The following is a 17,277-nucleotide window of genomic DNA, read 5'->3' as shown; positions in this document are numbered from 1 at the left end:
CCAAAATATGAATGAAACTTGTAAGAAATTTTGTTTTATTTGCAATTATTCTGAAATTATAGCTATTCGAAACTATTTGGTTCATACATTTCTCCGAAATGTAATCGGGATATTATGGTGGTTATAAAAATTTGTTCCATAAATAAAGTCGCAACTCGAAACCGAGACCCAATTATGTGATTCTGACGGGAAGCCCTTCCGAGAACCTAGCTCTACAGCCTACTAGAGCTGTAGTGACAACTCCAGAAAAAAAAACGAAACCGCGACCCAATCAGTACCAATGTCAAACTTCTTCGTATTTTGGACTACGTAAGAGATTCTGTTAAGACTATCAGAGAGAAGGATCGGCTGTGTATGATACAAAGCTGACACTTTCCAATTAGCTGGATATATTCTTTCCTCGCGTGATCCGAAGAGTTTCATGAATTTACACCATCTCATGAAGTTTTAGCTTGAGTTAGGAGGAACGGGAATTGATGTAGCGGCGGCAACGGTGCTCAACAAATTACATTTCGGAACCGCGCACATGTAGCTTTACGAATAATATTCGAACTATGTTTTACACTCTTTTCGCAAGATGTTTACTCAGCATCTTATAAAATGATGGTTTTCCTTCATTTTTATAATCAATTATCAACAAATTGATCGGTGATTTATTGTTTAAAAGTTACTTTTTACCAATATTCACAGAAAATATATGCACTATGACAACATAATGTAATCAGCAACACTTTGCTTCCAGCGCTATCTGTGAGCGGTTTCAGCGTAGAGTGGAACATTGATCGTTTGTTCTGACTACTATAAAAAGACCTAGACGCATATGCAACATGATCGTCCATTTTTTTGTCTTCTGTTTTGTCTATACAATATTATTTGATTTTTATACTGTAGCATGCGTTTAGGTTACCGAAAGATCTGACAAGAAAGAGAATGCACGGCGCATTGAGCTTGAGCTTGCACTTGTGCGACCAACCCTAGCTGCTACTCCGTTATTGATCGAGACTAGCCGAAATTGCATAGAGAAAAAATAGATGATATTGCCTGGGAGTAACAAACCATTCTTCAATATACAACTCCTGATAATCCCAAATTATTTATTGATCAATACCGGAGCCGGCCAGGCCCGAACGTAGATCGCAGTAGGAAAGGGACGGAATATTAGTCTGACACTTGCTTTAACTAGAGACCGTATATACTACTGCGAACTCCACAAGTGCCACGGCAGGAGGGAGATTGTTAGTAAAGGTAATGATTGGAAATTGTACTAGAGTTTGCGCGTGGTTCAAGATTTTAGGAGTTTCTTAACCACTAGCAGACTCACAAGGTGTAATTACGTTTTAGGAAATATTGTAATGTCGAATAATGAGACAACGTTTAAATTTGTACTTAATTTAAATATTATTTTAACAGTAGATAAACTAGCGGAAGGAAAGCAACAGAGTAATCGAACAGAAAAAATGAGAGTGGAAATTAAACTGGGGCTACAACTGAAAAATATTTATTGTGTACACGACAAGGATATGAAAAAATGTTGACCAATTTAGTACAAAAAACTAGAAAGTCTAAAATATGCAGGAGATGAAGTATAGAGAGTCATATTCATAGTGCTGATATGGCTGAAGAAAATTGGTAAGTTAATGTCGGTTTCTGATGAGACGAAGTCGAAACGCACCCAAGTAATAAGGATTTGTGCCCTTTAAGTGCAAAGGCTGGTTTTACCAAAAATGTTCGTCCTATTAAGAAATTTTAGTATTTACACAATTTTTCTCCTCAGGGTGAAATATAGCATAGTTTACATGGACTGTTCTGCAAGGAAAACTACATGTGAGTGTTATATCGCAAGAATTTTTCCCCCCATGTAACCATTTATGACCAACATCGTATGACTAGTAGCATGATCAACATGGTTCAGTACCTGCAGTCTGTATTCACATGACAGTGCTTCTTATTGAAGGTGTAAGTGTAATGGTTTAATATTTAGAAGGGCCCCAAGGGCAGCAGTCGGATTTGTCGTGAAGCACCAGTCAACGCCATGAGCGCCATTTTTGCAGATGGTTTAGCTTCGACTGAACCGTCACCACTTTTCCCTCTTCGTTTCGATACAACATTCAATAATTAGTATTTGGTAAGTGTCAGCAAATCCGTTGGTTGGAAACCTACGCTCGTTGGGTTTCCTCAACAAGCCATCGGCAATCAGTTTCCATAGCAAAAGAGATGCCACCCTAAGGACAATCACAAATACTCAACTTCCTTATCTCTGCAATCATGCAGATACTCCATGACCGTGCGTCACCTACAAAATAGATTAATATACCCAACTAAGCGAGAAAGCTTTTCGGTGTTGTAAACAACATCGTGTAGCAGAATGATCATTTATTTCTAGGGTTGCCACTCTTCCGGGTTTGACCCGGAGACTCCGGTTTTTGGGAGCAATCTCCGGGCCTCCAGATTTTACATCAATTTCTCCGGGTTTGGTGGGAAGAAGCATAATTTCATTTTTTATGGAATTTAACTGATTCTTTACAAAATATTTAAAAAATCTCAGTTAACTATTACTCTGGTTCAGATTTATTTTGTGATTTTAAGGTGGCAAAGATGAGTTCACCAAATATTGCTGACTTCTTTCACAAAGCAATGAAAATGAAAAACAAATCAAATTTACTATCAATTAAGAAAAGTAATATTTCGCTATATGTTACAATTGAAATGTTGCATCCCACTATTTAAGTCGCTCAAAATGGTGTAAAAAGTTATTTTGCTGCAATTTTACCAAATTACTTCACTGTTACACCAAGGTATGGCAGCTTTGTGCTAATCCAACTGACTAGCTGAACATCAAACGAGTTCTTCCGGTGTTGTTGCTACTCCTGCAGCGACCCTTAACTGTTGGCTAGGGAGGTATGTTTTGCCCCTTTGTTGCGACCTCTGGTGATGAATAACCGACACCACATAGTGCTTCCCATGTGATGCCGCAGCCCTGCCTCGTTTGCTCTCCTTTTTCCGTTGGAGAGCAATTCTCGTTCACTTATCCTGCACAGCGAGAGTAGCTGGTGCTTTGGTATTCTTAACACTCAGTAGGGAAAGTGAAATGCTACATCAGATTAAACCGATAAAACCGTTCTGAAACGTTGAAATTTACAGCTTTACTTTAACGTAGTAATAAATATCGATTAAAGTGCTCTAAAATGCCGAGCAATCGCTTTCCGTCTCGTTCTACTCAAAATCCACCACCCCCCAGGTCAGTGAAAATTTCCGGGTCAAAGCCTCTCCAGAGGTGGCAACCCTATTTATTTCCCACACTGATATGCTTGTTGCATTTTGTGCAACTAAGCTAACGTTCTTGATGTGATGATCGATTAACCGTTCCAAAGCTTTTAAAAGAAAAGAAAGTAAGCGGATAGATTCTTGGCTTCTCCATAGCTTGGGCACCCACCTTTGGCAATAAATCTAACAGTTATTTCTCGCTATGCTTTTGGTAGATATCGAGTAGCAAGACCGGTAAGCATAATCTTATATTTAGCATAAAATCGAATATCTTCAACCTTGCGAGATCATTCATTTAGCAGCTTTTTTGAATGACTTTAACACTTCTCTCCCCTCTTGTGCCGTTTCGTAGGTTCGTTGCATCAAACCATCTTTCCCTCAAACTTAGTAATTATGTTTAGACAAAGAACATTTTCTTACGAGAATTTAAATAAAAAATATTCTGGTTAGATCCAGACATGAGTTGCAACATATTAAGCATTTGCAAGCCTTGAATGCACTGATTCAACGTTAAAATCAACAAGAGAGTTCTGATAAGACCAAAATAGCTTCATTACCCTATTGTACTCAAGAACATTTTAGCCACAACCAGCCGATGTGTTTTCGAGACTTATTTACAAATTTTAACTGCAGTTAATTGCTCAGCGATCATTTGACTTTTCATTTCCTTTATCTCCTAGATTAATTTACAAACAGTCATCAAGAGTACCTGTCCACAATGCGTGAATGTTTCCTTCGTGTGGCTCGTCCCACCACTACTGGTTGGCTTTGAATTGCCGTACTATTGTTGTAATTGTCGATAAAGATGGTCACAATCTATTGTGATGTTATCAGAGCAATTCACGAAGCAACTGCTGTGTGCTAACCGTATTTCTAACAGTCATTTCTTTTTCATTATTCCAGAGCGAGATTCTTTTTCCTTTGGATCAGGAACTATATCCGAACTATGACCAATACGTGGTAAACCATGTTGATCTTGTAATGCTGCAAAAGAATGTCGATGATCAAAAATATCGTTCTACAGATGCCTTCCAGACAGACGTGAGCTGGATTCTGCATAATGCTTCGATTTATCCTAGTAAGCTTCTTTGTGCGAGCATGATTTCAATATAGGTAATATATTTGTGTTTTTACAGATAATAACAAGCTGTTACCAGTAGCAAAAGGTTTGCTAAAAGTCTGCAAACAGGAAATGAATGAAATCGAAGCTTGCAACGAGTGTTACTTCAATGCAAACACTTGCAAAACTTGGTTTACCGAAGTGTGCACTAAACCTCACTTGCTAGTGTGGGCCAAGTTAAAGGGGTTTCCCTTCTGGCCTGCGAAACTGATGTCTGTGAATAATAATCAGCTGGTAGATGTGCGCTTCTTTGGAGATCATGATCGGGCGTGGGTACCAATCAAAGAATGTTTACTATTCTGTGAAAAAGACCCCAACACAAAACAGCATCGTCGTTCCAATATGGCGGAATGTATGCTGGAAGCTGATAGGTATATTGCAAAGTTGGAGAAAAAGTTTGGTCAATTTCAATATGCCGAGTTTCGAACTCAGGTTGAAGCGAATAAGTTAGATGAACATCTAGAAGCAATGATTCCTGGCGTAATGAAAAGAATTGCTGAGAATGGAGATTCTCAGAAGGCAAAGCTCATGCTAAGGATTATTAAAACGGCAGATAACTTCCTTTCGGTTTCGCCGGTGTCAACCAACCCCATAAAGACATCTACACCAAAAGTGGCTCGTAGTAATAGCATTGCGTCTTCGGAGAAAATCAAGAATGACGCTTTGGAAACCCCAAAACAGCAACCGCCCGAGAAAGTTGAACCATTAGACGGACAAAGCTCACAGACAAACTCGGAATCCAGCAAAAGTAGCAGTTTGGACTTGGCAACTGAACCAAACGCAACCCGGTCGTACAGCACAAGAAAACGGAAGAGTGTTAGCCCCTCCGAGGAAGTAGCTGCGAAGGAAACGATTCCAGAAACGTCACGAGAGTTTAAAAAACGAAGCAATCGAAACATCTCTGAGCATAGAATAAAAGATGAGAAATCTGAATCGATTACTCCGGAATCATTGCCAGCCGCTGCACCACGTTGCTATCCCAACAGAAAACGGAAAAGTGTCAGCCCAGCTATGGACACAAATAAAGATCAGAAGCACAGTAAAGTGGAATCAGTGGTAATACAACGCGAATCCGATAGCTGGAAAACGGTACCGGCAACGAGAAAACGTAAGTCCAAATCGAGATCTAGTGACGACAGGGGGGAGATGAAAGAAGCGAAAGTTACTGAAATCAGTGGTACACAAACATTGGGGGAAGAAACCATACCAAAGCCACCGGTAAAGGAAGATGAACAGACGAACACTCCCGCTATTAATGACGACCAAAAGAATACTGTCTCTACGAGCGTTGAACACGTTCAAACAATGGATAAACCTCTCGCCAACAAAGAAATTAGTATCCCACTGGTTCCATTATCATCAAATGAAATTAAAACTGAACCTACCGAGGAAGAACCTCCACCCGACCCATTGCCATGTGTTGAAAATCCACCAGCAGTGCAACAAATTTTACCTTCTAATCAACTAGAACCATCAACAGAGAATGATATCTCCAAAAATGCACCCTCCATTGCTCCTAATGAACTATTACCAATTAAATCAGAACCATTGTCGGACGATGATGGTGAATCACTAATGGCTAGTGATACTACTGCAACGCCTAATATGAGCGAAACCTACAACCAGGTTGTGAACCCAAATCAAGTACTGATTCGTACTAGCAATAGAATAGTGGTCAAAGACATCAACCAACTAACCAATCAAATTGGACCCCGTCCGAACACAGCCGTCAACACTAACGGACAACCGCTGGTCTTGACGCCCATTGAGAAACCGAAGAGTTTGCCGAAATCGCTCCCTAAACCACAAACTGCTAATGTTCCACAAAAATGTCGTAAAGTAGTACCCAATCAGCCCAATTTTACTCATTTGATCAGATCATCTGCGCAACAAAGTGGAATGGCAGTTACATTGACAAACAGTTTTCCTGGGGGCAAGAATGGCAGCAGTATGATGCACATGGTACACATTCCAAGTCCACTTCCACCGGCTGGTGACCAACAAATTCGATCGGATCAACCGAACGATGCAGCACCATCAAATCCCGTCAATCAGAATCGGCCGCAACAGCAAGCAAATTCCCATGATTCAGTTGCCCCTGCTAACGTCCCGGTTAGGAACTCAATGCAGCCAGTACCAACAACCGTCATAGGTACACCTATCAATGTTGCTTCAGCGGCAGGCACTTCAACGACTACAAGTCCATCAGCGGGTGAAGGCCAACATATGATGTCTGGCTTTATTACACCCAGCCTTGCTGCTGCCGTTACAGAAACGATAGTGTCTACACCACCGAAAATGCAGTCACGACCAAGTGGTGCTCTGCGATCGGAAGGTGATTGTGTTTATCCATCGGGTGCGGGTCCCGTGTCACAAATATTAATTAATAACTCCTACAAGGTGAGGTTCTATCGTTTTAAAGTGTGTAAAACAAATAATTTTGTTCCATTTCTAGATGGCCGACTTTTTCCGATCCGTGATCGAAGACACGCTGGCAGATCTATCAAACAACAGTGGTGCCCTGGAGGCGAAGGTCAAAGTGTTGGAGTTAGAAATTGAAAAACTTAAGCATTGTCATCAGCAGGAGATCACCAAGCTCAAACACAATTCCGATCTTGTGCTGTGTGAAATGCGCAAAAATATGGACTTGGAGAAGGCTCGAATCATAAACGAGGTTCGCAAACAGTGCGAAATCGAACGGATTCGTGCCGTGGAAGAAGCTAAAAAGAAACAGTGGTGTATCAACTGCGGAAAGGAAGCGCTATTCTACTGCTGCTGGAATACTTCCTACTGTGATTATCCGTGCCAACAGCAGCATTGGGCTACTCATATGAACAATTGTACGCAAAGTCAGTTCAATTTGCCGAGCACAGCGATTGCCAGTAAACCATCGAATGTGATCAACAGTAAAGTGACTGCGCAGCATATCACTACGCCAAAGATCACCACCGTCCAGACATTGAATTTGAATGGACGATCTGGTCTGACGATACAACCTGCTCAGCAGCATCAGACCCAACAGCAGCAACACCAGGCCCAACAACAGCAAATTATACTCCCACTGGCGCGAGGCGGAGCTCAACTTGGCAAAGGACAGCCCTTCCAACGATTGGTAAATTGAACCTGTTTTGTTACTGAGACATTAATTAGCTAACTCCCATTTTTTTTTAATTTTCCTTGTTTTTCTATCCTACTGTCTCCTATATTAAAGCGTTAATTTTTAGTTCGTCAATACCGTCGCGCCACATGTGATGCATCCGAATGAATTGGTTTTGTAAATTGGATATGTTAGAATATCTGCTACTGGTGCGCAGATTTTATAAAATTATCATTTTAAGTTTCCAATACAAGAAATAACGAAGTACGTCAGAGTGCAACATTTCTATTTTGTAGTTGAGAAATATTCGCCTGTCTAGTGAGCGTACAGAATTGTTTGTTTCGATAATGCATGGTCCCTCAGTAGCTCTATTTCTTATAAGTATAGTTGTGTTTCTTCTTATCGCATACTGGTGACATCTGTGAGCAAAGCACATAAGGCTGGTTGGTGTATCGTCTAATGTATGTATTCAGTTCGCTTGCTTTTCGAGCATCATTTTTCCTAGCTACTTCTATGACAACGTCAATACAACTATATATTTTTCGATCGCGTTGTTTTTTTAAATATAACATAAATAATTCGTTCTTTCGTTATTTTTATGCAAGCCTGAGCGAATGAGTTGTCCGTGAGATTTTCAATGCATTTTGTTGGTTTACTTCGGGTGCGGGAATAATTTTTTTTGCAGTTTTGTTAAGATTTTCATCCCAGTTTATGTCCAACAAAGTGCTAACGATGCTGTCGTAGTCAGTGTTTTAGATCATAGATGATAGAACTTTTGATGTCTTCAAAATTCACTCCTATGTTATCAGAGATTACAAGATGTAGTGGGGGATGGTGTCGCACATACTTGACTAAAGAAGTTGGAGTAGTGCAGCTATACGGGCACTTACAAACGGAGGTGTAATGTAGGTGCATTCTCGTTGATGACATTATTGATTGGCCGAAGAGTTGCGCCGCTGCAGCTGTCTAGAATACAACTGATATTGCTGAGGAGCGCAAATTTTTCAATATTCAATAGTAGAAGTCGCCCAGTATAACAGAGCCGGGGCGGCGATCGAGATGATGAAAGAAACGAAAGAAATAAAATCATGAATTTTATCAGGCGAAAATACACGACACACAGGAACATATTGCGATCGGCAAGTTTCGCTGATAGTTACACTTGTTCGGAGCGGCAGATTTGAATGACGTCATCCACGACTATTAAAAGAATATCATTCCTCGAGCGAGTTCATTCTCCCGTCGAACGTCGGGCCGTAAAGAACAGCACTGCGATGAGTGCTGCATTTGATCACTGCTACCGCTGGGGGTGGGTGCGACGACAGGTCTAGGCATCCAGCAGCCAAGCGCTCGTGATGTTTCCTTTCCATGGCTCTGATTGGCTGTATTGATTTTGCTGATGACGTCATCCTTCGATATATAACTTTCAGCATTGCTCGGGCGAGCTCACTCTCTGGTCGAACGTCGGAGCGGAGACGATAGTAGGAGCCGACAGATATATTTAAATTATGCAGTGCGCTGTGTGCTGCTATGTACACCACAACTTGAAAGTTACGGCACTCAGTGCTAGTTGAGAGCATGCCGTTGCGATGAATCTAGTATCGCGTTGCTTTTTGCGACACTAGAGTTTATAAACTGACAAAAAACAAATCGACGGTTCTCAAATTTGGAAAGCCAATTGTTTTGAGCTTCGTGGAACACCTTGAAGCTCGGTGTATTTACACAGGCACACTCTCGCTCTCGATTTATTTAGGTACTCGTTCCGCATAAAAGATTAAAATTTGTGCGTATCGAAAATGTTAAGCCCTAGTTAGCTCGACCCATATCGTAACCCTACCCATTGGGGCCGTACACAAATGACGTAGCTTTTTTCGGCGAATTTCGATCCCTCCCTCCCACTCGTAGCATTTTGTCACAATATTCCTCCTCGTCATATATCGCCACAAATTTTCTACACCCCTCTACCCCCTGAAATACTACGTCATTTATACATGGCCCCTGACACCGTACTGGCTGTTGTTTAAGACGGTATGCATTGATCGAAATGGTAAAGCGAAAATCGAAGAGTGACTAAAATATTCTCTAATTTTAGGTCATATAAATAAAACGAAAGAAATATATTGTAATTTAACTCGAAGTCGAACCTTATCGACTCAACAAAAGTATGTTTCAAAGCAATTGCTTAAATACACAATACATTTTTAAATAAATGCATATCATATGAATGATTTCGCACTGTCTAAGTAGTTCTTTTTAGATTTGTTATATGTGCGGAAAAACTGTACATGCTTTTAATATGATGACAAACGATGTAAAATGTTTGAAGTATTCGTAAAATATGATTGACGTATGATTGTATATATCCAAACACATAAAATATGTGCAAGTTTCGTTGGCATCAAATAACTCAACTGATGTTTGACAACCCATAAAATGAATACTTTGTCCGACCATATCCGTGAAGAGAATAAACGTGCGATATTTCGATTATTGTATCGATTTTGTGGGCCGTTCTCGGCAAATTTAAGAATAAGAGAAACGAAAGCATTGAAATTGAAAGATAGGTATTCTAGAGCGAATCAGTTATAAACATAACACAGAAAACTAGGACTAGGCAGGCTCATATGGCCATGATCGAAAGGAAATGTGAAGAATTCATTGTCTTCTGCAGGTAGGAGTTTGGCTTTCCATCCAAGTTTACCGCACGGTCGTTGATAGAACATAACTCATCATCATGTTTTATCGCCGACGCCGCGAATTATATTGCACACTACATTTTCAATGTCACCGTGGCCGTGTCCTGCACACAACCCTTTAATTTTTTTGCCGCTAGGTGGCACTGTATGCATAGTACCATTACTGTAAGTGAAAATAAGAAACATAATTTAATTGTCTACAACTTTCTCGAAGGCTACTAGTGAATCCCCCTTGTGTAAAAGAAGTTATTAAACTTTTAACGAAGTGATGTCTGAGTCAGTTCTGCATGGGACCTAGCAGTGCATGATTTTGTATCAGCACACGATTCGCACGAACTAAACATTTTTGTGAACTAATCGTTAGGTTTAGCTCAATAGTATGTTCAGAAGAATTATAGTAAATAATACGAGTCATGTTTTGGTTATAACGCTTTAGGTCCACAGTTTACCGCATAGAGGGCCTTTTCAACAAAAAGAGATAGAAATGTCTTCAACAAAGTTGTAGAACAGGCTTATGCAATAAATCTTCCGAACATCTCGATGTGCTATCTCTCTTCTATGCAAAGTTAGTGTTGGCGCTCTCTATATGGTCACAGGTGGAACTAAAATTTTCTAACCAAAGCATAACTCGTATTATGTGCTATAATTTTTCTGAACATACTATTGAGCTAAACCTAACGATTATTTCACAAAAATGTATAATTCGTGGGAATTGACTACTGATACTCAACCGTGCATCTGCTAGGCCCCACTTAAACATCACTTCGTTAAAAGTTTAATAACTTCTTTTAACAAAGCCGGATTCACTAGCAGCCTTCGACAAAGTTGTAGATAATTATTTTTTTTACTTATTTTCACTTACAGTAATGATACGATGCATACAGTGCCACCTAGCGGCAAAAATGCGAGTTAGTGGTTTTTCTCTATGTAAATTGTCGAAAAATCCCATACAAACTTCAGGCCCGTTGGTTCGGTAGCTAGACTTATCCGATTTGCTTCAAATTCGGTGCAAGTACTGGTGGGACCAGGAATCGACTCAGGAGTGGGCCGATTGAGTTTTAAAAAAAAATGTCTGGGCGGTCTAATACACACATTGACCGTTACATATGCTCGCTAGCGAATGACGGATCTCAATAGTGGCATGTCTGTAATAATATACGTAATAATATACGGCCAAGGACAGAGGCGAGGCCTTGTGGTTGAAAACCGACAAGGACAAATATGCCGATGTCCTAAAGTCGATGAAGGCAGCCGAAAGCCTTTCGGCCCTTGGGCAAGATGTGCGTAGTGTGAGACGCACCAACACGGGAGAAATGCTTCTGGTGCTGAAGCGAGGCGCACAATCTAGTGCGGTATACAAGGCCTTGGCCCAAGAGGTCCTTGGTGAGGGCGCCCAAGTCAGGTCGCTAGGGGCGGAAATGACTCTCCAGTGCAAGCACTTGGACGAGTTCACGACCGCAGAAGACGTCGTCGCAGCCGTTAAGGAGCATTGCGACGTCACAATTGAGCGGGCCTCTGCGCGATTGAGAGATGGACCCTCTGGCACCCAAGTAGCCTACCTCAGGCTACTGAAGGCGGATGCCAAAAAGGTAACCGAGAAAGGGAAACTGAAGATCGGCTGGTCGGTATGCCCTATTAGTATACCCCAGCCGCCTTCAGTGGATAGGTGCTATCGGTGCCTTGAGTCCGGCCACAAAGCATACGAGTGCAAAGGCATAGATAGGAGCAAACTATGTCGTCGCTGCGGCGAGGAGGGACATAAAGAGCGGGGGTGCACTAAGGCACACAAGTGCCTTATCTGCACCGCTAAGAAGCAAGCCCATAAACATACTATGGGCTGACCTTCGTGTCCCTTCGGTGAGTTAAATAAGAAGAAGCCGTGAACGTCACACAGCTAAATCTTAACCATTGTGCAGCAGCCCAACAGCTGCTGTGGCAGTCGGTCTCGGAGTCGAGGACAGATGTCGCCCTCTTATCAGACCCGTACCGCATCCCTGCCGGCAACGGCAATTGGGTGTCGGACGGGTCTGGAATGGTGGCAATCTGTCCAACGGGACGGTTCCCGGTTCAAGAGGTAATACACCCCTTCGCCGAGGGTGTGGCGATTGCCAAGATCAATGGTGTGTTCTATTGCAGCTGCTACGCCCCACCAAGGTGGCCAATAGAACAGTTCTACCAGATGATCGACAGGCTCTCGTCGGACCTAGTGGGCCGGAAACCGGTAGTCATAGCGGGAGATTTTAACGCTTGGGCAGTGGAGTGGGGCAGCCGCTGTACAAATAGCAGGGGTCAAGCGCTAATGGAAGCGCTTGCGAAACTCGATACTGTACTAGCTAATAATGGCTCCGCTAGTACATTCCGTAGAAACGGAGTGGAGGCGAGGATTGACCTAACATTTGCCAGCCCGAGTCTGGCTCCAGGCATGGAATGGAGGGTAGACGAAGGCTACACCCATAGCGATCATTTAGCAATCCGCTTTAAGATCAACTATGGTGTGCAGCATCCGAGCGCAGGAGATCCCTGTCAGGTACGCGGGTGGAAGTCCAATCACTTCGACAGCGAAGCTTTCACCGCGGCCCTGGGACTGGAGGCCAACACCGACAGTCTAAGCGGGGATGCGCTGGTAGCTGTTCTATCACGCGCGTGCGACGCCACTATGCCGAGAAAAACACTGCCAAGAAACGGTAGATGCCCGGTATACTGGTGGAGTGCCGAGATTGCAGCTCTACGGTCAGCCTGCCTCAGAGCTAGATGTAGGATGCAAAGGGCTCGCACCGAGGATGCAAGAGAGAACCGCCGTGAAGTGTTTCGAGCTGCGAAATTGGCCCTTAACAAGGCTATTAAAAGCAGCAAGAGAGCGTGTTTCGACAACCTGTGTGAGAGTGCCAACGCGAATCCGTGGGGTGACGCCTACCGGATTGTGATGGCCAAGACCAAAGGGGGCTCCTCACCCCCAGAACGGTCTCCGGACCGGTTGGCAACGATTATCGAAGTACTCTTCCCGTCTCGAGCCACAAGCCCCTGGCCACCTGCACTACGAGACAGTGCGGGCACGGTCGAAATGGTGGCTCCAGTGACGAATGAAGAACTACTCGCAGTGGCTAAATCCCTAGCAATGAACAAAGCTCCAGGGCCGGATGGAGTTCCAAACAACGCTCTCAAGGCAGCGATCATAGCGAACCCGAACATGTTCAGGCTAGCTATGCAGAGATGCCTTGACGAGTGCCGTTTCCCCGATAGATGGAAAAGGCAGAAATTGGTGCTGTTGCCGAAGCCCGGGAAGCCGCCAGGCGACCCATCGGCGTACAGACCAATTTGTCTGATCGACACGACTGGCAAACTGCTTGAGAGGATCATCCTCAACAGGCTCACCCCGTACGCGGAAGGTACGGACGGTCTGTCAAGCAACCAGTTTGGCTTTCGGAAGGGTAAGTCCACAGTGGACGCTCTCAACTCAGTGATAAATACTGCCGAGATAGCGATCCAACGAAAAAGGCGAGGTATTCGATACTGTGCGTTAGTGACACTTGACGTGAAGAACGCATTCAACAGCGCAAGCTGGGATGCCATCGCGCTCTCGTTGCACCGGCTTAGCCTACCGGTGGGTCTGTACCGGATCCTGGAAAGTTACTTCCAAAACCGCGTACTGCTATACGAGACCGATGCCGATCAGAAAAGGGTTCCGATTACCGCCGGAGTCCCGCAGGGCTCGATCCTAGGTCCGGTGCTATGGAACCTCATGTATGACGGGGTTCTGAGACTGAAGTTCCCTCCAGGGGTCAAGATCGTCGGCTTTGCCGACGACGTAACCTTGGAGGTCTACGGGGAGTCAATTCCTGATGTAGAACTAACCGCAGAACACGCGATTAGCAAGGTGGAGGAATGGATGAGCGCGAGAGGCCTGGAGCTCGCTCATCATTAGACGGAGGTAGTTATCGTCAACAACCGCAAGTCGGCACAACATGCAGTTATCCATGTGGGAGAAGTCGCGATCACTTCACAGCGAAATCTGAAGTCTCTCGGAGTCATTATAGACGACAAGCTGACCTTCGGCAGCCATGTCGACTATACGTGCAAGAGAGCGTCGACTGCTGTTGCGGCTCTATCGAGAATGATGTCCAACAGCTCAAAGGTGTGCGCCAGTAGACGTAGGTTACTGGCAGGCGTTGCCGTATCTATCCTCAGGTACGGCGGCCCGTCATGGTCTGCCTACCGCACGGTATCACACGATGCATCCTGCGTGATAGCGAGCATGATGCCAGTCGGGCTGGTCATTCGGGAAGATGAGGAGTGCTTTGAGCTACGTGGAAATAGGGGAGCCCGCGAGCGCACCAGGGTGACCTCGGTCGCCAGATGGCAGCGTGAGTGGGACAACTCCTCGAAAGGTAGGTGGACCCACCGGCTGATACCTAGCATATCGAGCTGGGTGGGAAGACCCCATGGGGAAGTTCACTTCCACCTGACACAATTCCTGTCAGGCCATGGCTGTTTCCGTCAGTACCTCCACAGGTTCGGGCACGCGGAGGTCCCAGTCTGCCCGGACTGCCCAGGTGTAGATGAAACTGCCGAACACATACTGTTCGTATGTCATCGGTTCGACGTCGAAAGAAGAGCAATGCTTGACGTCTGTGGCTGGGACACAACCCCTGATACCCTTATTCAGCGGATGTGTCAATCGGTGGAGAAGTGGAACGCAGTCTCGGCTGCTACCATCCAGATTGCCAGTAGGCTACAGGTAATCTGGCGAACCGAGCAACAGACGACGGGCACGGCTAACTTGTGATTGGTTCGCTGGAGCGAAAAAGGCCAAGCGCAAAAAAGGGAGTGAATGGTCTGTTCATGCCGGGGCAGGTTTGGCGCAGCGAATGGCAACCGCGTAAGGGGTAAACCCAGCCACCCCGAAGCAAGACAGAAGAGTGAGTGTATAGGCGTATAAGTGGACTGCCTCATGCCAAGACGGGAGGGTCGTAGCGTAGTATGTTGGAACTTAGCTATCGATGCCTCATGGCGTGGCAGAGGAGTGAAAGGGTGAGCATCCAAGTCAGTCTCACACGGCATGTTAAGGGTGAGCATAAAAGTCAGCCTCACAGGTATGGTAGAGGCTAGCACAAAAGTCAGCCTAGCAAGGAATGAAAAAGGTGAGCACACAAGTCAGCCTCGCATGGTATGTCAGAAGTGGGGCCTAAGAAAAATGTCCCACATGGGATGCCAGGGGGAGTGACAAAGGTACAATAGAGTGGCACGATTGAGAGTGAATCAGGTGATAGGGTGAGCACCCAAGTCAGCCTCACATGGTATGGGTGGGGCGAGCACAAAAGTAAGCCTAGCAAGGAATGAGTAAGGTGAGCACACAAGTCAGCCTCGCATGGTATGTCAGAAGTGGGGCCTAAGAAAAATGTCCCACATGGGATGCCAGGGGGAGTGACAAAGGTACAATAGAGTGGCACGATTGAGAGTGAATCAGGTGATAGGGTGAGCACCCAAGTCAGCCTCACATGGTATGGGTGGGGCGAGCACAAAAGTAAGCCTACCAAAGAATGAGTAAGGTGAGCACACAAGTCAGCCTCGCATGGAACGTAAAAGGTGAGCACAAAAGTCAGCCTCATGTGGGAGTGTTTGAGAGTGAATCAAAGTGCGATTGAGAGCACCCAAGTAAGCCTCATACAGGATGTATGAACGCGTGAGTGAGAGTGAATGAGTACATTTAGTACAGCCATCCCCCCAGAAGTAATACCGAGAGGTAGTTCCTGGGAGGAATGATGGCGGAGCCCAATGGAGTTTAGTCGGTATTAATGGCTGGTCACCATTCGAGTCCGACACGCCCCCAGTGCACCCCGTGTGGCAGATTGGACCCTACCAATAGCACGTGTACTGGGCTAGGACATAAAGGTCTTCTCCATTGTAAAAAAAATATGCTATGGTGTTAACAGTTATGTGTCCAACAAAAAAACACCTTTAACAGGCCAACGAGGGTACCCGGGTACCCACAAATTGGAATGCTCATAACTATGGCTGCCTTTAACCGATTTGGACACTTTTAGATATTTTGGATTCAGGAACTCGTCTACTTTTTGATTTTGTCCAATAGAACCGGAATAATGGATCTGGTTTTTGGTAATCCGGATTTTCCGGAGTAATGTTCCAGTACTATGATATGATTTGTAAATTTTAATAATGTCCTAGCAATATGAGTATCACAACTCTTCAAATTGTCTCGGAAGTCTGTTTTTTATTGTTACGGGACCCTATGGCAATTTGAAAAAGGGAATTGGAATGGAATGGCCACTCACGGCCCCACGGGAACCTGCTCCGGAATGTCCGTTCCGGGGTCAAATCACCAAATGGTTCAAAAAGCACGAGATACAGCCTACTGATGCAATTCCAAGAATTTTGATACCCATATTGCTAGTATTCCATTGAAGTTCGCAAATAGTACCCCAGCACTGGAACCTGCTTCCGGAAACCCGGATTCCCGGGAACCGAATGAAGTAACCCGATTCATTTTTAGCAAGTCCAAAATTGGATGAGTTCCTGAATCCAAAACGGCCAAAAGTATCGAAATCGGTTGGATATTACCTTAGTTATGGGCATTTTAGTTTTGTGGGTACCCGGGTACCCACGTCGGCCTGTTACGTAGTAAAAAAATTCAGGAGCCCCTCCTCACTACTATATCAACAATATTATTAACCCAAAAGCTTGACTTAGTGAAGTTCTAAGATGTCACAAAATTTCAATTTCCAGCTATGGATAAAACATAGGAATTTAATTAATTGAAACTTAAAAAGGTACCCGGGTACCGCGTCGGACACACAACGGTTAAATCAGACAGTTCTATTGGCAAATGAGAAGATTTGAGAAGTTTCAGTTAACGAGTTTAAGTAACCTTTTGTAGATAATTTATTTAAACTTTATTGATTTTTCGATTATTTCTCGAGAATCTAAATAGTTACCATCATCATTTTAATAATTCAGATTGTTCGTCGGGAAATGCTTCATAATTTGTTCTTGGACATGATACATTTATCTCTTCTTGTTCCCGAGTTTTGCGACTTTGGGTAATTGAACTTGAATATTATTTTCTATTATACTACCTCTGTTTG

General features: G+C 43.9%; 1 protein-coding gene across 8 annotated transcripts in view; it reads left to right on the top strand.

The window, feature by feature from the left end:
- LOC131684371 (MYND-type zinc finger-containing chromatin reader ZMYND8-like) overlaps positions 1-17,277 on the top strand; it is a 33,810-nt gene that overhangs the window by 10,597 nt on the left and 5,936 nt on the right. For 7 of the 8 annotated variants that reach the window (XM_058967195.1, XM_058967196.1, XM_058967194.1 and 4 more), the window contains 3 exons: positions 4,168-4,342; positions 4,401-6,784; positions 6,840-7,496. In XM_058967195.1, the coding sequence (XP_058823178.1) occupies positions 4,168-4,342; positions 4,401-6,784; positions 6,840-7,496 (3,216 nt within the window). Of the gene's footprint in view, positions 1-4,167; positions 4,343-4,400; positions 6,785-6,839; positions 7,497-7,595; positions 7,749-17,277 lie in introns of those variants that run through there. The other variant, XM_058967200.1, reaches the window with a different exon arrangement.

This window comes from Topomyia yanbarensis, chromosome 2, assembly GCF_030247195.1.
Source record: "Topomyia yanbarensis strain Yona2022 chromosome 2, ASM3024719v1, whole genome shotgun sequence".
Classification (NCBI taxonomy): domain Eukaryota; kingdom Metazoa; phylum Arthropoda; class Insecta; order Diptera; family Culicidae; genus Topomyia; species Topomyia yanbarensis.
The sequence above is the reverse complement of the archived record's forward strand: the minus strand, read 5'-3'. Positions and strand labels throughout refer to the sequence as shown.